Here is a 24,097-nt window from a genome sequence, read left to right on the forward strand (position 1 = left end):
AGCAATAATATATCTTACTTCTAGCAGCAAACTGTCCTTCAAACAGACCAATTCTGCAAGGTCTGAAAATCTGGCTCCCTGTTTAAGCAATAGTGTGAAAAAACCCAAACAACTGGGTTTTCTGTCTTGCCTTATGTAGTTAATGTAAAAGTCTATGGGTTAGTATCACAGCTGGCCTGAGGTGCAGTCCTTAAGCTGAAAGAGGAGGCCTTAACACATCCTCCCCTGCAACAGATTATGTTTGTATTTAATACTTGTCATTCTGAGAGCAATCTTGTAATGGAAGAAAACCAGCACTGTTTGTTGACCCAGCAAAATATAAGTATTTTAATCTTTTATGAAAAATTAATGTGACCAATAAATAGTAAGCACATACCAGATTTTTCTTTCACCTTTCATTTGTCTTGTATTACTTCAGCTTGTATCAGCTCCCTTTACCAGATCAGCAAGAAAAGCAAAATAAATGAAATACAAGTAATGGATCAAAGACAAGACAAAATCCTTATGTATTAGAACTAAAGGGAAGAAGCTGTTAGACATTTCCACAAGCCTATGGATTCTGCTATATATGAGGGATCAATGAGTTCTCACCTGCCACATAGGTTAGAGGGATTCAGTTGGCCATGGATACTGGTAGGCACAATGCATTATAGAACCCCCTTCAGGAGGCTGATTTCTAAAATTTACATTAAATCAGTTTCTTTTGCTCTTTTGATTCTGTGTAGCCATTCTGTAACCTTGCTCTGAACACGTTTAGCACCTTTTACTTTCAGGTTAAATTTACTTTCCAAGTTTGAGCACTTTTGGTATTATGCAAGTGTTGTCCCTTAGCCTGTCATCTTTTCCTTCTTGAAGTATTTTTAAACAGCAGCAGGTTCCCTGAATCGAGCCCTTGTTTTGCTGGATGAAACAAACCACACTCTCCTAATCTTCCTTTTGGCAGCCCTTCTTTGCATCTGTTTTAGTCTGAATATCTCTTTCTCTAATAGCACTGACCAAAACTATAATTATAGTCAACTGCGGCTGCCTGCAGCTTGTGCAATAGAATCAGTATCTTCATTTTACTGCTGGAATGGACATTGACAGGAAGTAGCTTAAAAGTGATCACACTTCGACATTTAAAAGTTTTATTTTCTTTCCTTTGGTAATGAAACTTCCTTTAATTAACATCTCCTTCTGCATAGATAATTAGAAACTAAGAGGTGATCTAAGAGGGCATCTAAGAAAACCTAAGAGGCTTTTCTCTTTCTGACTTTGCATAAAGAGAGATTATTTTATGACTATTCCTCTTAATTTCCTAGTCTGGACTCTTTCTTTCTGCCTTTCAAAATCAGAGGAAAGACATTTTGTCAATTTTGCAAATATGATATTTTCACTTTCTCAAATCCATGCTGCACTGAAATCATATTATTCAAAATACTCATGGATCCCTCCTAGATTCATCTGTGAAGAGAATTATCATGTTCTTCAGTCCATCAAAACGATCAGTTAAAACCTGCTTGTATTTGACCCAGTGCTAATTCCTCTGCTTCCTATCAATAAGCCCCTTTGATTAAAATCCTGTTTCCTAATTTAGTGAGATCTCATTCCACTACAGTTCTTATTCAATTTTCTGCTGTTGAAGTATCATGCAGTGTTCCACAGCCAATGCCTCAAACTTCCTGAAAATAATTTTACTTTATATGGAATGCTGCAGGAACACATCCATAGTAGTTAGGATTTCTGACAAACTGCTGATTTTTTTTGAAGTAACTAAAAACTTCAAAATGAAATACCTATTGCATCTCCAAGTGAATATACCTATTGCATCTCCACATTTTAAAATGGTTTACAGAGGAGAAAAAACTCATTAGTGCCTGATGACAGTGCAGCATTTGCAACACTGAGGATCAAGTTAATTGGAAGGCATTCAATACAAGCACCTTGTGAATTTATGTACACAGATGCCTAAAACAGTCTGAATTAATTACTCTATAGCTCAACTCATTTCCATATGTACTTTCAAAAGCCAAGCTTAAGAAAAATACTGTTATAGCAGTAGAGGGGGAAAAGGGGTGAATGAAGATATGACAGCAGCTTCCAGCAAAAACAGTATCACCACAAATCCAGATCTTACCCTATTTGAAATAAAATCCTCCAGAACATGAGGTTTTATTTATATAAAAAAATTAAATGGAAATGTTATCACTTTGTTCACTAAAGGTACCTGTCCCCTTAGATAATACTTGCCCCAAAAAACTGTGACTGGAAACTTATGAATTCAGAATAATGCCTTTGATATCTCATGGATGATGCTGTGACTTTGCTCTTTGCAGAGAAGTGTGCAATGTATGTTATTACATGAGACTACCTGATACTGTTTGTTTTGACTTATTGTGCAACACGGTTTAACCCTGTACAATGTACTTCTACCAGAATAATGTTGACATTTCTTCTTTATATGCTTAAATCATCTCACACCTATGGGAAATCTTTGATCTCATTATTCTTCTACTTAGTTCTTAGTAATTGGAATGCAAAAGAGAGGCTGTATAAATGAAAGCTGGATTATAATCATAAATCTCTGCCTTGTGTGGCAAACTTAAGGAGAGAACTCAGGATGAAAAGGATGAATATCTGAGTAAAATGACACAGGTCAAAATTAAAAATATATCAAATTAAAGAAAAAAAAAGAACAACTCAATCAAATGTTTTCTTGCATAGTCCAGAACATGATGAAGCACTTCCAAGGATCTCAGCTGTCTGCCCCATAGCTCCTTTCCGAACTGCAGTCTAATAACATTTTCAATGTTTTAAAACAAGTACAGAAGGTGACTATCATAATAAATGTTATTTTTAGTAGATAATGGCAGGCGATTAGTTCCAAACAGCAAAGTGACAAATGCACTGATTTTGGTGAAACTGGATGCTTTAGCTACTGCATAGAAATTACATTTTATCCAGTCAATATTCTCATGTGCGGTAGCTGTCTACTACAAGACAAACATTCCCCCACGCACCTGGCAAAGAATCTTATTAACAGGTACGTGCCAACATGTGACAGCAGCTGTGTCTACCTCAAATTTCACTGCACTGTTTTGAAAAACTCCCATGTACCTTCCTGTTGTTGAAAATGCTGGTTGAGACACTGGGTTGTCACAGCTCACAGGATCCCTCATGGCATATGCAGGAAGTACAGACAAAGGAATGGGTGATAGGACTGGACTAAGCTCTAAATGTTAACTTCACAGCCCTGACATAATTTCAGGAGAATGCACATATGAAAGTTGGAAGACAAAAGGAAATTTATATAATTTGATGCTGCAACTTCTAATTTTCTTCTTGACTAGAGCTACACCTGAAGTCTGGCACCCAAAACTTAAGTTTCCCTAAGAAACTTTCTCATTCATATGAACTATTTCAATATTTTATTTCCTTTATCCTGTAACTGGCATAGCTGCTTAAGTGAAGTTTTGGGGCTCGGGATTACTTTCAAATAAAGAGTTAATCAATCTGAAGTTATTCCCATAAAAACAATAAGCAGAAAGTTCTAAAAATACCAGATAATGTTGATAATTTAATAGGCCATTTATAGTCATCCAGACATTTTACTCAATACTGTTATGTACAAAATCCACTAAAATAAAAAAACAAATTTAAATGTTATCTTTCAGATGTAAAAGTGCAATTAACACAGGCAGAGTTTTTGCAAGAATATTACATTTCTATTAAATTCACTGCCTACAGAAGAGCCTAACAGGTATATTGCCTACACTAAAGTGAATGAGGATTTTTTAAATTAACTTTGAATAAGCCTGGTAGTTGATAAATAAAGGTTTTCTGCCACAATCATAGCACATAGATCCAAAAATGCATTGCACAATTGTTTCCATAATTTTCAGTTTTACCGACTTTAGAAATTAAAGTAGAGCAACAGTAAGATTCATTAAGCTCAAAAAATAATTGACACCTTAAAACCTTGTAACAAGTGTGCACAAAACAGCCATCCTGAATGGCTTTCCCCAGAATTCTGATAGCTTTCCAAAGATGTTATTTACTCTGAATCAACATTCTGCCTTTACAGTACCAAATGGATTTTCTGGAACAAGATTTACATTTATCTTTCATGCATTACTTATTCATAATTTGGAAAGAAACGGCAAGCCTTCATACATGTCAGCCTTTAATTTTAACCAGTCCTGAAACCTCTGCAAAGCTGATTTTTCTTGTGTTAATATTCTTGCAGCTTTTCTCAGTTTTTCTTCATTTCGTTCTAAATAACGAATTCCATCTGTCTGCAGCTGATTGAGTTTCTCTTTACGGCTTTCATCCAGAGGTATGTCTTCATTCATGAGAGGGTTAAATCTGAAATAACTATCTGGAGGTAACAGTGCATCCAGCATGGTGTGGACTTCTGTATGGAAAACAAATGAAGAAAACAGTTAAACTCACACGAGAGAGTCAAACAGTCCTGCAAGTGATCTGAACAAAAACTGCTCTGGAATGACACAGTAAGAGTAAATATGTGCTGCTTTGCTGAGTAAACATTTTTCTACCACTGCCTCATCGAAATCCCTTTCTCATTAGAAGACTTGTAAATGACCTTGTAGCTCTGTTTACTCTGGAAAACATTCATCTTTTATTCCAAGACAACTTCACTGGTATGACAATTAAGTAAAGTTTGTAGCTATCTAGATTTTTAACTACATTCCATTCCTTAACAACTAAGAGCATATCCTGAAGAGCAGGAATGTAACTTCCATATTCCCATTTCAGGATAGCTGTGATTTGTTACACTTAGTACTGACAGAAGTAGGTATTATGAAAACAACAGGTATGTTCACAAAAATATGTAGGACTAAAGCTTTATTTTGTTTACAACTATTAATTTTTAAAAAATATATTACGATATATTTGAGCTTGAATTTAACATGCATTTAATTTAAAATATTCAAGTTAAAATTATATGACTTCAGTTAAGTACTAAAATAAAAAACTATGTAAGGCATTTATATATTCTTTTTTATAACCTGTTTCTTTCTCCCTTTAGATCTTTTTGTTGGCTCACTTAAAATTCCATTTCTATCACTTCCTTCAGCATTCATTCTATCTTCTTTGTATTGTTACCGTGTTCCTCCATTCTTTTAAACATTTATTGTCATATAAAAAGTTTGAAGTGAAAAAAATATCAGGTATAAGATAAAAGCAAAAGATTCTTGTAAATCTGAAATAATCTTGTCTTGGCCTCTCCTCCTGCAAACTACTCAGCTATGTCTGTTCTTGTCTCACCACATCCAGTCTTTCTTGCCCTATTTAATACTCTCCCTTTTTTCCTTTGTAATACAAGTTCCCATTTGCTCAAATCTACTCTCTTCTCTTTCAATTTCTTTTCCTTTGGTCTCCACAATGAACTTTCCTTTCTTCCTTTTCCCTTCAAATTTCTTGCCTCATTTTTCAGCTGCAATGAAACTTTCTGATAGAAAGTGGACAGCACATATCTCCTTCCCACAATTCCCACTGCCTTTCCACAGCTGCGCAAAATCCAAAAGGCAATCCTAAATCTAGTTTTCTCCAACTGGTGACAGTCAGCTGACAGAGACCATACAGCAAGGGAACTAGACCATAAGACCATTTCTTGTTCCCTGGCTTTTTGCAGTATCACTTTCCCTTGTAATGGGAGGGGGAAATTATCTGTGTATTTCCTGTTTACCAAAATAAAACAGATGTAAACTGCTAGTGACAGAGTTCCAGTGTACTTCTATCTAGGAACAGAATTTTATTTTAGAAAACAGATGCTTGGCTCTTCCTGACAGCAATGGAAATCATCAGCATTGGAAGATACAGTACAGTCCTTGGAAAAGTACAGGTATAAAAGCATATTTTCTGAAGGTGTTGAAAATAAATGTTCTATATTAACTACTAAGCATTTCTGCATTATGGGAAAAACAAATAAAATAGAAGAAAATATTTAAAAATTAATTCCTGAATATGCCTTTCATCCTAAATGTCAAGTAAAAATATTTATCCTAATAGTAATACTGGTACTAAAACTATACACAGTAAGTTACAAAGAGACATGCTTCAATTCAGTTTCATGAGGCTGGTAGAGAAGAGAACAGGAAAGACAAAAGTTTGAAGATTGTTCTCTGAATTGGAACTATAATTCTAAGAACCATAAATAAAATTGAAGACAGTCACAGTACAAGTGTATCTTAAGACACCAACCTTCTGTATCAGTTGCACTGTTGATAACATTCGTCAGTTTGGCTTTCAGACTGGTGTGTGTGACATTGGTCTTTACCTCACTTTCGTACCGACCAGTGCCCAGCGAAATCAGACACTGCAGTGGAACATTGGGCCAGAGACACTTGCACTCATGAACTGCCAGTGCAGAAGGATTGTTTAGGAGCAGACCTCCATCCTGTAAATTAACAAGAAATACAAATATTGGTACTACACATAACATACAATCACAAAAGAAACTGCAACTGTAAATCAAACTAGCATAGCCCTGATATACAAAACCAATGAAAACCCATAAGCATTAATTTCCAAGTTTTGTGAAATTGAACTGAATCTGTTTGTATGATAAAGCAGCTTCCTAGCTTGGCCTTCCAGGCACTGCCAGAGCAGCTGCTGGGGCTGTGCTCGGTTCTGCTGCATTATATACAAGTGGTATGCTGAGACAGCAGCGTTCACTGGAGTTTCTAGAGAAGTTATGACTTCATTTTTGAAGACCTTTTCAGTAAGACAGATACACATATTAACAATTTCTTAATCAAAAATCTGCCCCTTGAAATGCTTATTAGTGATATTACAAGGAAATTTTCTGTAACAAAACCCAAATCACTACCTGAAGATCCCAAAACAAATTAAAAAAGAAAAATCACAAGAGCTAAGCTTGACCAAACCTTACTTTGTAAACACAGTCATTACACAGATGTTACAGCTTTGATTTAAGAGTTAGAAAGAACTTAGTGAGCTCATCTGGTCCAACCGCCCTGCTCACACAGGGTCAGGTACATGCTGCCCAAGGCCATGTCCAGTTGGGTTTTAAGTATCTCCACAAATGGAGACTCCAAAATCCCTGTGGGTAACCTGCTCCAGTGTTTGACCACCCTCACAGCAAAATATTTTTCCTGTGTTCAGATGAAATTTCCTGTGTTTATATTTACACCACTGCCTCTTGTCCTACCAGTGGGCACTACCAGGAAGACCACGGCTTCCTCATCTTTCCCTCCCATTCTTGATTGGTACACATTCCCTTCCAGAGTCTATTCTTCTCTTGGCTGAATAGTCTCAGCTGACTCAGTCCCTCCTGACAGGAGAGTCCCTTAATCATCTCTGTGGCCCTGAACTGGACTAACTTCAATAGACTCATGTCTCTATTGTACTGGGAAACTGGAGCCAGCACTCCAGATGTGGCCTCAGCAGTGCACAGAGGAAGGACCATCCCCCATGACCACTGGCAGCACTGTTGCTGATGCAGCCCAGGATGCTGTTGGCCCTTTCTACTGCAAGTGGGCATCACTCTTGTTGAGCTTGTTGCCCACCAGCACCCCAAGGTCCTTCTCTGCCAAGCTGTTTTATAACTCAGTGTAATAAGACTATTCCTCTGTATATGCAGGGCTCTGCCTTTTGCCTTTTTCAACTTCATGAGAATTACTCAGTCTGTTGAGGTCCCTTTGAGTGGTGGCCCAACCATCATGTACCAGTCATTCCTCCCATGTTTGTAACATCCATGCAATCCCTGCAGGCATACTCTGTCCAGTCATCCAGATCATTAATGAAGACACTAAATAGAATTTGCCCCAGTATAGGTACACCTCTAGTGTCTTGCTTCCAACTTGACTTTGTGACACTGATCCCAGCTTGGGCCTAGTCATTCAGCTAGTTTGTATCTACCTCACTGTCTCTACCTAACCCAACTTTGTCAACTTGTCTATGGTATTACGGGAGGTAAGTGTCGAAGGCTTCATGAAGTTGAAGCATCCAATGTCTTCTACTTGTCTACCAATTGCAGATGGCTGCCAGGGTTTCTCAATCATGAGTAAACTACTTTGTAAATCCGTGCTGACTACTCATGAGCACCTTTTTGTACTTCATGACTTTATAAGTCCTTTTCTGGAGAATTTCCTCTACCATCTCCCAAGGCATTGGGGCTGAAGTCAACAAGCCTGAAGTTCCCCACAGCTTTCTTCTTACTGTTGCTGAAGACATGAATGGTGTCTGCTTTCCCAATAGCCACGATCATTTCAAAATAATCAAGTCACCTAACAATGGCATCAGCCAGCTCCATCAGCATTCACAGGTGCAACACATCAGACCTTACAAATTTACGTATGACCAGCTCATTTAACTGCTCCCTAACCTGGCTCTCCTCCCCCAAGTACAAGTCCTCCTTGCACCAGACTTTAGCTGCAGGGGCCTGGGATTCCTGAAAGCCGTTTTTACTGGTGTAGACTGAGACAAGGGCAGCATTAAGCATCTTGGACTTTTCCAAATACTTTGTCACAAGCTCTCTTGTCCCAGTCAGTAGTAGACCCACATTTTCCCTAGTCTTTTTGCTGGTTTTGTACTTTTAGAATCTTTTGTTGTTGCCTTTTATATCCCTCTCCACACCAGCTTTTGTTTCCCTAGCCCCACCTCTGCAAGACTGGACAGGACATCTATACTTCCGGATCATTGTCCCTCCTACACCTTTTGTACACTTCCTTTTTATGTTGGAGTTCAGTTAGGACATCCTTGCTCATCCCTGCCTGCCATCTTTGCTTGATTTCCTGCTTATTGGGGTGGTCCTTTGCTGATTTGGAGGGAGTGATTACAGACTAACAGCCAGCTGTCCTAGACCCATCTTCTCTTCAAGGTCATAGTCCATGTGACTCTTCCAAGCAGAGCTCTAAAGAGGATGAGGTCTGCTTTCCTGAAATGTAGTGCTCTAATCCTGCCTTTTCCCCCTGCTTCCTCCTGACCTCCACTGTCTCACAGACACTATAGCCAAGGCTTTCTTAAAACTTTCATATCCCTGACCAGTTCTTTATTCTTCATAATCACCAGGTCCAGCAAAGCATCTTTCCTTGTTGGTCCACCATAACTAGGACAGCTGCTGTCACCAATGCACTTGACAGATCTCCTTTGTGGCTTGAGCTCTTCTGTACTGTCCTTTCATCAGGAATCAGGATGATTCAAGGTCCTGTGAGGACCAGCCCTGGGAATATGAGGCTTCTTTAAGTCGTCTGAAGATCAGAATTCAGCCCAATATTACTACGAACAAATGCTACTCTGGAATTGAGGAGAGACATCTTTTGCTAGCAACATCTAGTGTTAAAAGTTTTAACATTAAAAGTGTAGGTGATGAAGCTGGGATAAAATACTTCAGGACTAATAAGAATTAGTGTGAATGACAGTAAGCCTGAGACGCATTCAGATAGTGAGATTTTTGATTCACCGAATCTTAAGGAGTACATTCAGCACTTCCTGGAAGTAAAATGACCACTCCAACCAAGAAATAGATTAATTCGGAATTTGAATTAAACAGAGCTTTTTTTTTGGTTGCCTAAAACCAGAAGTCATAAAGGCAAAACTTAAGCTTGAGAACATTACCAATAGCAGAGATGAAGATAGATGTATCCATTCAGAATCTATACAAACAAGTAAAATATAAAAGAAAGACAGTATTTACTATAATAGGTATAATGCAAGGACCCCCTGTATTCTAAAGTTCCCTTTTCTGACCACCACATTACTAGAACAATAAGGAAAAGCAACTCTACCCAGGAATAGCTTAGAATAAAAAAGGTTTTAAAGATGAAAAACATTTTACAGAAACTCCTTGTAACTACAGCTGTGCTAGATACATAAAACTAGGATTAATGAGCTTAGTTTTTTGAGTTTGCTTTCTTTTAATTAACCTTTCATTTCAACCTACAAAAAGCTCTTTGAAGCCTCTCTGGATACCATCCACCTTGCTCAAAACACTAAACACACTGCTAACATGAATGGTCTCTTCAGTGCCTATCATCCTTTGCTCATGTTTAGTCTAGAAAACTAAATACAAGGACATTTTTGTCCTTTATATGATTCCCCATGAATCTTTATCTAAAATCTTAATAATTACCATAGTGGTGCTTAATTATTTCTTTAAATCCTAGGTTTAAAACATGCTTACAAAATACTTTCCACTGATACTGTCAATATAATTAAACATGACTGCTACACCATGGGAAAATTAGTGTTATCTGAAGTTTAAGGGTATATTATAGTAGAATGCTACAATATTTTTGTAATACTGACAAATAAAAGATCAAAGGAACATAAAATATACGTACCAAATGTGTTTGTGATGATAACTAATGGCTTTGTGTAATGATTTCCATATTTAAACATTCTCCAATTTAGGTTTATTGTAATGACAGTAAATTCCTAATGATTTGCAGTTTAGACACAACTTCTAGCATTTATACAGATAATAGACACATGTCAGTTTTTGAAAGGTAGAAGCAGGACTAAGAAAGGCAACTGACTTGTTTCTTCCCTTCCAAAGAGACTATGGGTGATAGTAACGACATCCTAATCAATACTTCAAATAATATTACTCTGTTAAAAGCCATGTTCATCATACTGCTTTTGCTTACGATGATCAACTACTAAAGGAGAAAATAATGCTGTTAGTTAAACTGTAATATTAAGGACTTGGTGAAGGAAATACTGCAGTAATGTTTTTAAATCTGCAGCTCCAGAAACAATACAGCTAATTATGCAAAAAGCTGAAATTCTTGTGAAAAAGTATTTTCACCATTTTTAAAATTAGTTACGATTTCATTTATGTGCATTCAAAAAAAATCTAAACAACAAAGAATTTTCCATTCTCAAAATTAAAGAACAGAAACCAACCCTTCTGTTTCTGAATAATTCCTCTAACTTCATAAAACTGGAAAAAAGCCCATCCCAAGATGTCTACTGAACTAGCAATCCAGAAATATGAAAGCCAGATCTAAATATTTTAAAATTAATTTTAAGAAATCATGACATATAACTTCTCCATGCTTGCCCTTGAGACACAGGAACAGAATTCCCAAATGACTGACTTGACAGTTTTGTACAAAAGATACTGAGATCACAAGAAACTTCACTGATCCTTGTTTTGGAGAGCTGCTAAATCTGCTGTCTTAATTTTTTTTCTCATTCTGTTAAATTTATTCTATAGCTATAAAATACTATATAAATGTATCTAAATTATTTATAACTTACTAATTACAATATCTTATTGTAAGCATTGGGCTTTTAAAATATATTTATAAAAACACATTTACCAAAATGCTATAAACATAAACACTGAATGATTGCCAATAGCATGGAATGTCTTGGTAACTAACAACAGCTTCCTCATCCATGCTAGATTCCATGAGCTTTCTTGCCACTCTGAACTTCTGTGCAATTAAACAACTGGAAATAAACAAGGCAAATTTATCTGATCTACAGCTACAGAGATGCAACATCAATCCCTGTTTGTCTCAAAACAAAATAATGAAAACAAAATAAGGATCTTTATCCCATAAATGATGGTGCAAAACTCTTGTTGATATAAAGTGATATTTTCACTTTATACTATAAGCTTTAAGCTACAATTCAAATTCTACAAAGCATTGCTAACTTTATGCGCAGCCCTAAACCTTTTTGGTTCGTATTAAGTTTATCAGTTCCTTTTGGACAGATGGAATGTCTTCAATGTGTCACTCCTTTCCTCTACATTGTTAGCTATGTCCCTATGGAATGGCGCTGCCTGTGTGCACACAGAGTCCATGTGAACAGAAAAATCAATAAATTACACATTACCGACATACACTGGGCCTAAAAGCAAAACCAATAGATCAAGAGAAGTGCTTATCCCCTTTTTTTCAGTATGCACAAGGCCAGACTGGGGATAGATACTTTGTGCAGCTTTTGACACCCAGTTAAAAAACACTGAAGAACTGGAACACATACAGTAAAGAAACACTAAGATGGTTTGGGGCCTGAAGCACATAACATATGAGACGAGACGCAGAGAAGTAGGTTTGCTTACCCCGTTAAAAAGAGAAAGCCAAGGAAGAAGCGAATCATAGTGTTCCACTATCTAAAGCAGAAACACCCAGATTCTTTCAAAAAGTACAGAATAAGAGCTGGAGCAGCTGTGGAATCTCCACCCTCGGATATTTTCAAAACTAAGCTGGGCAAAGTCCTGAGCAACCCAACCCAACTTTGAGGTTTAGCCTGTTTTGAACAGGAGGCTGGACCAGATAACCACCTGAGGCCCTCTCCTCCTCCTCTAGTTTTCCTAAGAGTCTACTCTATTTAAAGAAATACTGCATGAATCACAGATGTATGCAATTTTAGCTGTAAAACAAAATTACATCTCAAAATCTATTATTATTATTAGAATTTTAATTTTGTCAGTCCAGTCTCAGTCTTGTAGAAAATGCAAATTTGTAGTGGGAGGAGAGGTTCCGGTTAGCCATTTAAGAAAAATGTCTTCACCAGAAAACATTAGAACACACTGAAGAGGGAAATGGTAGAGTCACCATTCCTGGAGGTATTTAGAAGACATTCAGATGTGGTACTTAGGGATGTGGTTTAGTGATGGACTGGGCAGTATTAGGCTGGTATTTGTAGGTTTTTTCTAACATAAATGAGTTTATGATTTACACCTTGCAATCTTTAACAGAAAGGGTAACTTACAGGAACTCTACAAATGACTAAACTGTTGACCTATATCCACAACAGGTGGAACTGGCCCAAGCTTTGACTCAGGTCTCAGTGTTGGGTAAACAGCCAGGGCAGATCCCTTTCTTTCTGTTCTCCCATTCTTGGATTATCTGGCCTTGCCTACATTTCACCCTCTCTTCTCATTTAGCTAGATCTCAATCCAATCGCAAACTCTCTTTTTCACTTCCCAAACACACATTTGTCATCCCTTCCCTTCTCTGCTGCTATGCTCAGTGCTGTGGCAAGTGCCAGACACTGCTTCATCTGCTGAACTTTGCAAAACCATTCTACACTTGAGTCAACTTAATTTGCTGGCAGTACACCAAACACAAAGTGCTGGAGTAGGAATGCTAATGCAAAGAGATACTAGAAAAGGGGGCATAACTCTCCCGATGTCATCAGGCAGGCAAGCAGCAAAGCAAAAGGCTTCTTAAAAAATTCTAAATGAAAAATATGTATTTCTAAATTAAAAATAGTGGAAGTAATCAAGTAAGTTAATATTAAAATGGAACATAATACAACTGCAAAATTGCTAATGATAGCAAAGCAGTGAACTCAGGAACTGGGACATTGTTTTCAGTCTTTCGTCAAATGCTTTCCAGGTGGTAAATATGCAGTTGTTCTGTTTTATTTAATACCTTATTCCCAGATGAAGCCAAGGAATTTTTTTCACACAGATTTTTTCACAAAAATTCCTTAATACAACAGTAACCATATTTTTAGAGCTTGCTGGTAGGTAACAAGCTGTAGCTAGTATTTTCTATCAGTGTTTTGATAGTTGCAAAAGGGTCAGGCAAGGCTCCCCTGTGACTTGACTTATATATCTTTAATTATTTAAAGCAGGAAGAATGCACCTTTTGTAAACAAATGCTCCAATAAAAACTCTGATGGAGATACCCTGCTTGCACAGTTCTAGAAGTAAAGAAAGGCCTGGTTAAACACTGTGAAACAGATGGGTGCAAATTCTACAATCAGAAGGAAAATGGACTGAGAAGTCTGCAAGAAAGTATTCCAGAGCACATGGGAGCCTGGTAGCACAGGACTTTCTGAAAATCTTGTCCTATTTAAATAATTATGGTGAATGGGCATGAAGTCACCAGTGACATACTTAAATCAATACTTTGAAAATAATTATTTGAAATTAAAATACTAAAATTGAAAAATTGTACTATACTTTACCACGGGAGAGCAGTTGTTTCTCACAAGAATATTCTCCACATTCATAGGCTCTCATTGCGCTTCCTAATTCTGTCAAACTCAAGTTGAGCCTTGTAACCGTTCTGTATAACACCTTGTGTGCTGCACAGTTTCATTTAAATTATCCTAAACTTTGCGAATAAAATAATCTAGCACTGAATGAAGGATATATAATGTATGAAAGCCAAGTCTGGGATTTGGAAGCTGAGTTTGTTGGCTCCATAGTAACCACTTCACCTCACTGCCTATGCAGACATGCTTTGCATTTTAGTTCACTCTTACGGACTTGCTCTGTTGTTTACTTTCACTGTCTTTGTGAAAAAGCGGAGACAGAATTAGTACAAAGCTATCACAAGACAAGACAGGCTAAGTGGACTTCTGAAAAGTATTTTTTAAATTCTATGCTTATAGTCAACATAAATATCATAAATATGCAGCTTAAGGATAAGTCTAGTTGCTGCAAATGAGTTTGAGGAGTTGCTGCATAGTAATAAGGGGTTACTTCTTAGAAAAACTACAATAGCTACTTTAAAAACATTTACTCTATTTTCCAGAAGTAATGGGCAAAATCAGTATATAAAATCATCTCAATACATTTATGTATGTAGCAGCAAACATCCTCCGAGTAGAAGACAGGAATGAGAAAGGGGAGAATTCTTTCACTACCTAAGGTAGTAAGGTCTATCAAGGTAACTTCAAGATTCACATCCCAGCCTAGTCCTCTCACTGCTCTGGGCACCCAGTGCCATTATGAAAATGTCAGTACTTGTATCCTAAGTTTTAAGGCTTGCTCAGCAAAGCACCACTGGGCTAAAAAATTATAGTTTTTGACAAGTGGTTTGTGAAAAAAAAATCTATACATTCGGATTTAACTGTACAATAAACTAGCCCCCTGTAGCTTCAGCACAAACATAACCTTTTCAATACAAAGATTAAGTGATTATGCTACTCTGTTATATATATACAAATATGTTTGAAATACACATGAATTATGGCTTTTCTCTTGGGAGTAATCAGCCAAACTGATCACAGTATTACTAAGGATGAAACTGGTGAATAGAAGCTCCCAGTAAGAAAGGCAATCTTTATTTTCCTTAACAAACTATTTGGCAAAATATAAAAAGTTTTATAAACATGAAACAGGACAGAAGCAGAACTGTTTTCATCTTGCTGAGAAGCAATGGATGGTGGTGTCAATATTTCTAACAAATCTCTGTCTAAAATGCAGTGACCAAGAACAATTTGTTTTTGCTTCATTCTAACAGTATGTTCCACTTTGCTGTTGGAGTGAGAAATTTATTTAAATAACTTCAGTCATTTTTTATAAAGCATACATTGACCTACAGTTGTCTCCTTATACAAATATTTAATCCAATTTATCCAGAAGATTCACCCTTGCTTTAAAATCATGCTAAGAAGCAGACTCCTGGGGTCAACTACATACAATTATAATACATTCTGCACTATATTGATTCCCTGCAGAGGCCCTAATTGGTGACAGATATAAATGCCATCCTACACACCAAATTTCTAACAATTACAGAAAGAACCAATTCCCTTATCTAGGGAGAGTCAGAATGCTCCTTTAGATTCCTGAAATAAGCACCTTGTGCTCATTATTTTGAAATGCTGTCTCAAAATTATGATGTATGTTTAAATTAAAAAATGAACACTTAAGTTACTAGAAAAATACACACTTAAGTTACTTGTCATAAAGAGTGCAGTGAAAAAGGGATTTCCCTTGAACTGGCATTGGGAAAAATTCTAGAGAAAACGTTTGTACAGAATATGAAAATTAAATGCATTGGCATTTATATTATTGAATGACACCAATATTAAATTTCCATTGCTGCATTATTTTACATTATTTTTTTAAGAAAATATGAAGGTGCATTAGCTATATTTGTACTTCTGCCACACCAGTTACAGAGACATTATACTAAGATCACATGACAAAATGTAAAAACTAAATTCAATAACATTTGAAAATTTACTGAAAAGCTTCCTTTTCAGTTCAACTGTTTTCCCATACAGTATTTATAACTTTTCCCCCTTAAAAACTAGCAACACCATAATGCAATTGGCATACACCCAAATGTCATGATCGATGCTTCCAAGAACTGTCAATACTATTGCTCTTAAATACAAAACATTTGATAATATATTTTACATTCATTAGAATGAATGCTTGGCTGAGGTAGACTTCTAGGTGATTATCTTGAATTATTAACTCATCCCAGTGAGTCATTAATTCACATAAAATGACCTGCTGCTCTGAAGACATCATTGAATTTATGGATTTATATCAGATACAGAAAATGTATGCTTACAGGGTACTGAGGAAGTTTGCTAAATATTACTAGACATCATGGAAGGAAGAATTGTTTGGCAATAAAATATATTGTCAGATATTTCATTAAAAGCGTAAGTTGTGCATGACAGATCTAAGTACATTAATTATGCAGCTAACAACAGCACACATCACAAAAACAGTATGTATTGTAACCATGTTTCCCTAATGATGAATTGGCTGTGATATTACAAGCAAAGATCACAGTGTGTAACCTGATAAAAACTGGGCCCATGGCTGAACCTACATTGACCTCAGACACAGGCCCAAACTCGGGTTCTCTTATGACACCTTTGAAACACAGGTAAGTTAACAGTACAGTTTAAAACCCCAAAACCAAAACAACCAACAAGATCCCCCAACCCATGGGTCTGAATAAAATCCTTCTATATTCATATAACTCCAGGATACTCAAGTCTAGAAGTTTTGTCCTTGCTGACAACATTCAACTTAGGAAGCATGTAAATACTCTATATGCTATGGCAGAATATACTGGACTAAGGAGAAAGGTGCACCAAACAATTACATTAACATGAAACCTCTACAACTGAGCAAGGAATCCCAGATATGGAGATAGCCAAATCTTTGTGAAATGTGACCATGTTAAATTTTCAAAATTTCTAAATTCTTTAAATTTTATTTCCCAAGATAACAATGGAAATATTTAGACTCAATACATTTTTACATCATTAACTTGATCAATGCTATTGCTATTACATATTGATATTAGTTTTCCTAATTAATTGGTCTACATTTTTAGCTGCTAGCTTATTAAACAACAGTAAAATGTCAGGAACTTCAAAATACATTGAGAAAAATACAGAAAGACTAGCAGTGACCCATAGGGAATGTAGGTGGCTCATTATTGGATATATCAATTAAAAATGCTACTTAAAACATGTTGGTCATTCATCTGTTCAAAATCATATAACAATCAATGCTGAAAGCTAACTCTACAGTCAACTGTCAAATCTAAATGTATGTACAGACTCCACTAATTTCTACCTTTCACATTGCAATTTCAAACTGAAATTGGATTTCCAATTATAGCCCTTTATTTATAGAATTATGCAAGCTACCTAAATTTCTTAAGACAATTTTATTCTTTACATGTTGACTCAAACATTACATTTCATTTCACTGCAACTGAAATGTATGTTTGCAGCTAAAGGATTTGATCTTAAAATGGACAAAATGTATGAGATAAAGTGAATTCACTGAAGATAATTGCTATGAAGCATTCAGGATTTGGACATGAACTACCTAGTACGTGAATCCACACAGTAGGGGCAGGTGGATGGGGAGTAAGGACTGAAGGAAAAGTTCTGCACTTTCTCAAGTCCCCTAAATTAAGAAGTACATGACTAAATGACAAAATACAGTTGGTATCAGAATCATCATGAAAAAGCTCTGAATAGGGAACTATCACACAATGATTTAAACCACCAACATATAAATTGCAAGGCAACATATAAAGGCGAGTAATGCTAAGCTGTATCTTCCTCTGAAAAAGGAAACACATCATACTGTTAAGGTAACACGGGTTCCAGCCTGACCAAGTTAACGCCTCTGAATTTTGTTTCTGATTTAGAAATGCTAATTTTGACTCCAATATATCATTCAGTGTTGTGAAATGTGTCTTGGGTCATGCAAAAAACAACTGAATAGTCCAGTTGCAAGAAAGATTACTCAAAATGCAGCAGGTACAGCAGAAGGCCATTAGGATAAACAAGAAAACAGTCTGTTCTGAAAAACTGAGACAGACTCACATATTTAGACTAAGAAAATTTAAAAAAAAGATGAGTGTCTTTATATAAGCATCAGACATATTAAGCACCAGACCACTATATATCAAAATCAAGCTTTCCTTGAGGGAAGAGGCAAAAGTATATCAATAACCACACCACATATCCTTGGGCTTTTATTTGCAATGAACATCACAAGTCCATTTTCTTTAGAAATGTGGCCCCATTTAAGTCAGTGTTGACAAATACACAACCTAGGAAAATAAAAACTATAAAGAACTGAAAAACTTTTCTTTTTGATCTAAGAAATTGTGGCTGCAACATCAGAACATGAGTGCAGAACCTACTGAGTACAGAGCTTACTGAATGGACTCTGTTCACAATCTTCCACTCTACGCAGCCTCCTCTGATCTTACACGATTTGTTTTATAGCAAATATTAGCTGGTCAACAGTGTCACTGGAGATACATGGACTCAAAAGTCTAAGTAAAAACATAGTTAAATGATTACAGCTTATTTGAGAGCAAGGTTTTGTTTCTTCTTTTCAACAAGCCCTCTGAAGACTACATTAGGAAAACATCGCTCTGAAACAATTGAGATAAAAATCAGAATGCTTCCAAGTTAAATGCCTAAACAACAGACACTCTCAATTTCATTATACTAAACAAATCTGCCAATAATATGTCACTTAGCAAGCCCCTGCAGGGAATCTTACAAGCAGTCTGCTCTGCAAAATACTACTGGTACAGTAACCACAGCAATTTCACAAAGGCTGGTAAGCTGCACAGTGCACATCCACCTTCAGAGCTGTTATACAAACCTATGGAATCCATTAGGGAGAAAGAAATGCAGATACCCATGTAACTTACATGTGCCAGTAAGTTCCCTCTTCCTTAAACAGTAAGCAACACTGCCTTGATTGCTGTAGGCAAACGTGCATGGCAAAAAGTAGACAGAGAAACAAAGAAAGAGTTGATTCTATCATTGTGAGAACAAGATACACCTATTAAACCGCAGCCTGCATAAGCTCTGGTGCATACTGATCACCGTGGCACATCCTAAGAATGAAAAGAACTTCAATGTGACCTATATGCTATGTCTTCTCAGAGCCTGGGAAGCACCCTTGAATCTAATTTTAAAAGCTACCATGTAAAACCAATTAGGGTAGGATGCACTAAGCAAATCACTTTTGAAGGCCTCTCCTGCAACAAGCTATAAAGATGAATTGGCTTTACAGATTTGCTACCTAATAAAAGTTTGAAAAATATGTAGAAACCATGAATTATCTTTTTCCAATGAAGGTGTGACTTCAAATTTTAGTTATAACTATTGTACTACAAACATTTTTTTTTTATTTTTAGGTTGTATTCTCATCACACATCCTGTTACACGTGCTTTATTAAAACTCCACTAACAGACTAGGTGCCAATTTAACTGCTTTACTATCTGATCTTGCTCAAAGAAAACACAGTTATTGGAGCAATATTATACATCAACATCAGCACTATAATAAATGGAATTGTAATACAACCATGCATTCATGGGAAGCCATCAAGAAAAAGGTGATCAAGTCCTTTGTATTAAATTCAGTGTATTCTATTTCAGAAAAATCTGTGGCTTTGTTGAATTTACCACACAATCCCTGTTGCCCTTTGAATTAATCCTGTGGGATAAATTTAGTTTGTACTGTAAAAGCCATTAAATGAAGTGTGCATAATGATTTTCTTACATTCTAAATTGCTCTTTTAATTAATTTAATTAATAATTTCCTCAGCATACTTTATTGTCTACTGAAGTGACATTATTAAGTGCTTCAAATGTTTTTCACAATACAAGGAAAAAAAAGGGAAAAAGAAAAAGAATATATACAAGAAATAACACCCCTCTGAGGGAAGTAGAGGGAGAAAAAAAAGTCACTGGATGTAGCAGGACTGGGGAGAGCCTTCAGTACTTCAAAAATACATTTTAAAATAAAGGAACTGACATGCGGCAATACAGCTTCTATAATGTAACATAATGTAACATCATGACCTGGTCTCTTAACTTGCAGGGTTCCTGGAGAAGCATGTTACAGGGATTAAATCCCTTTGAATGTTAATGTGTTCCTCTTTTGAACCACAAAGAATATTAATCCTACTCCCCTCATCTACCAACAGCTGCACTGTTTTTTCTTACTTGACAGAGCGGAACCAGATAGCATGGCATGATTGACCCAAATGTAAATATTGCTGTTTGCAATAACTGATGGCTTTTTGCAGAAATTTAACAAACCAAGTCATCAGCTCACCTGCAACACAAATAAGTGTTCAGGCACCTAGAAACCTCTTTCTAAAGAATGACATCAGAAAAACTGTAAAACGGATTTATTACTTTATTAAAAAAATAACACGCTTTACACTGAGACTGCCCAGTACAGGAAATGAAAGTGAAATGTTTCAGTGAAAGGACATGTGTGTGTACACAAATACACACACACACATGTAACTCTACAATTATGGAAAAGCAAGTCAAAGCCAACAGTTCAGTTCAGCCATGACTCCACCACAGACATCTGGAGTCATATCTAAGAACTTTAAGAATTCATCTCAACCCTATACATAACTCTCATTCAGCTACTTCATCCAGTTTGTGAAAGGACTCTGATTCTAACAGAAGCTAGATAACATAAGACATGAATATGTAGGATGACTATTAAAAAATCCACTAAATTTCCATTATCAAAATAAGTATTTTCACACATTTGAAGAGCCTTCAGCCAGATGAACTGCTAGAGTGTTTCTCATTCTGATTTAAATGCACAATTGAAAGCTAATATGGAACACAATCTCTATATAATGCTTAAACAGTCACAAACTTGAAAGCTAGGAAACAAATATTGTACTTAGTATTCTGAATTTTCACATACATTTTAGATAACTCTGTTCTTGGAATTGTTTAGAAATATCAACACTTCAGAGGGAGGCTATATATAAACTGGTAAGAAACTAGCACAGTTAATGTTCAGAAAATAGATTATGATTAATGTAAGTTCCCAATCAATGAAAAAATTCTTAAAACACCATCTTTCTGACACTATACTGCAATTTCGAAGCCTTTGGCATAAATTATTATTTACACTTAATGCACACTGTGCTGATGCCCTTTTTAAAAATCACAGTACTATCAAAAACATCCAACAATGTTATGCTTCATTTATTCATGTAGTTCAAAAGCAGTTCAATCTGCTACACAGTGTACATACAGAAAAGAGCAAGAATTTCCATATACATTACATATATGCTACTGGCCAAGGAACTTAAAATTACACTTGCAGTGCATTTTCAGAATAAAGATGCTTAAAAAGAATCTACTATTCCCATATTTATGGTATGAACTATCAGAACAAAGAGTTACCAATATTAACATATTGGTAAGAAAGCTATTTTAAGAAGGAATATGACTGCATTTGGGATTCTATTTATTTTAAAATATATTTATGCATATGTACTTCTTTCAATTCATGTTGATTATTTCAGCAGAGGTAAAACTCTTGAATATCTTGCTTTTTCCTATGAACTCCCATTAACTTAATTCCTATGAACTTTCCATTAACTCCCAGGAAAATAAAAGAAGCAGTCTGCTACATGCACAGAGGCTCTTACCCCAGGGTTAAAACAAGGCAATTCAAGGTTGTTTCAGAGTGTGCAGTGGATTTATAATCTCTGCTAGAAAGCTGCATGAAGACAGTTATAGTGCATTTGCCATGCAGTAACTTGGTACCTGGACATCCAAGTACCCCCCACACAAACCCGATAATTATGGAAAAAGAGATGTGGTAAAAAAAATGTAATCTGGGGAAAGAAAAGCATGTCAGACATGAAAGGTGGTTTCTATAAGAATTCAAATGTTTAAACATTCCTGGCTGGGAAGAAGAGATTTTTCAGATTATATGAGCAAGTTTGAATCCAAAAATTTAGCATCTACAGTACACAATTTAGCATCATCTACAATAAACTGCTTCAGTACTGAGAACATACTCAGTTCTCTATGGCTGACAAAGGTGAATTGCATCCTAAGCCCTAGCTTTCTAGTAATTATAATACATCAAATAGAGAAGAACAGTGAACTTGGGAAATGGGGTTTGTAAGATCAGATGGAAGGGCTTTGTCCAAAGACTCTGGAGTAAGGAAAAAAATAAGTAGACTTTATTCCAGTCCTGTGTGTCTGAAAATACTGACTTTATTGACACCAATTATACATTCCCTAGTCTGGTAAACTGGACTTGTAAGTGAACATAGATGAAAGAGGTACCAGCCTTACTGCATTTCACACAAGTCTGGCAATTCAGAAACTATGTTTGGATGAAGAATTGTGTAAAGCACTGTGTAGAAGTTATAAAATCATGTTGTTTATTCAGCTATCCTTCATATAAAAGCACAGATCAATTTCCAAATACTTTCAATTTAAGGAAAGAAGGGGTGGAAAGGTGAAAGAGAAAGAAAACTTCTTTACATAGATTAACACTGACCCATCCAATAAGTTACGGAGCAGTTTGGAACAGCTCCCAAGGCTAAAGCAGCTCCCTTCCCAGTTTTGCTTGTACAGATGGAAGATGAACACACTTCAGGATTTCAAGCAGTGCTTTGGCTTGGAATCTGATGGGTTATTCCACTTTTAGTTCTAAAAACCTGTCAGAACTTATTTGCTTATTTCAGATAGTAGTTGATTAAAATGTTTTGAGGATAACAAGATGCACCATACCAGGAAGGCTGTGGGGGGCAGTCAGGTAAGGGAGGGAGGAAGAGCGTCCTAAATGAAAAGGGGAAACAATAAAATGAAAGAAACTTCAGAATCTCTTGAACTGGAGTCTCCCTTCCTGAGCCTGAAAGTGAGCCCTTCCCCTTCCCCCCTTAATTTCTATGCAGCTTTTAGATAGCTGAATTATTTCATCACCTTATAAATGTTGAATCAAAATATGAAATATGCTGTTTTTATACAGATAAAATTCTAGCTGTTTGTTTGCTTGTACACATGGTGGTTTTTTTACTGCCTCTTAATCTAACGATTTTTTCTCTATTTCATCTTATACTCATTTATCTGTTAGCCTTTAAATTTCAGTATTACTCAAGCACATTACAATGCTAAGGATATTACACAGTGTTCTAATGGACAGCATCAGAAATTCTGTATGTGATCCAGGTACATCTTATTACTCAAAATATGCTACTTGTTTTCCAGCATTTGAGGCTAATGCCATCATATGAATTAATACAACAGAAATGCAACAGATGCTTCCATTAAACTTAAGTGTCAATCCTGTGCTCTCTTTGTTGAAGGTCTCTGGTTCAGTCACCCTTTGTAGTCTTTTCTGCCACAGATCTGCATCAGGTATTTATTAAAATAAATACTAATAGTTTTTAATTAGTATGCATTGCAAGAAGTATTCTTTGAAAACCTGAAGAACTGCAGAATAATACAGGGGCACTGGAGGATAAAAAGCCAATGGTTAAAAAACTACTAAAGAAATTCATTTGCTTTGTTCTTTACTTATCAGAGTTACCAAGAGAGGCTGTAATATAATAAAACAGCATGCAGTGATGATAGGAGACACTGCTTTATCCTCAAGGGAATTTCTTTTGCAGTTGTCCTCTCAGTGTAATCTTACTTCTGTGGCATCTCTTACTCTTCTTACTAGCCCAGAAGTAGGGTAAAGCTGAATAAGCTATCAATGGAAAGAATTAAAAAGTAGACCATAAACTGAATTTGTGCACTAACAAAAAGAATGCTGAAGTGTATAATCTGGTTTTTTCACATTTTACAATATTGTTAGATTTTTAAGTTACTCCACCTATTTAGAGAAATAATGCTCAGCAAAATACCAGTTGCAAGCAGGAAGTCAGAGGCAATTTACAACTCATATAAGGTTTTCTCCCAGGCAGAGAAGAAAGCAATAGCAGAAGAGCTTAGGTTGTATTGAGAAGACTAAGATTTTTAAGCCTTTCTAGTTCTGTAAGGGCTATAGAAGCTAAAAATACCTTTTCTTACCCCATCTGTCCCAGATTTCCTTTGTACTAACAACTTATTTGCTTAGTTTTGATTCAGA

The 24,097-nt window shown here is 36.1% G+C and overlaps 1 protein-coding gene across 3 annotated transcripts in view; it reads right to left on the reverse strand.

The window, feature by feature from the left end:
• Nucleotides 1-2,680: 2,680 nt before the first annotated feature.
• The window catches only part of PNPLA8 (patatin like phospholipase domain containing 8), a 37,737-nt gene continuing 16,320 nt past the window's right edge, over nt 2,681-24,097 (reverse strand). For 2 of the 3 annotated variants that reach the window (XM_030959632.1, XM_030959633.1), the window contains exons 9-10: nt 6,205-6,400; nt 2,681-4,393 (exon numbers count right to left, since the gene is read on the reverse strand). In XM_030959632.1, the coding sequence (XP_030815492.1) occupies nt 4,119-4,393; nt 6,205-6,400 (471 nt within the window). In that variant the 3' untranslated portion in view covers nt 2,681-4,118. Of the gene's footprint in view, nt 4,394-6,204; nt 6,401-12,457; nt 22,804-24,097 lie in introns of those variants that run through there. The other variant, XM_030959634.1, reaches the window with a different exon arrangement.

Source organism: Camarhynchus parvulus, chromosome 1A, assembly GCF_901933205.1.
Source record: "Camarhynchus parvulus chromosome 1A, STF_HiC, whole genome shotgun sequence".
In the NCBI taxonomy this organism is placed as follows: domain Eukaryota; kingdom Metazoa; phylum Chordata; class Aves; order Passeriformes; family Thraupidae; genus Camarhynchus; species Camarhynchus parvulus.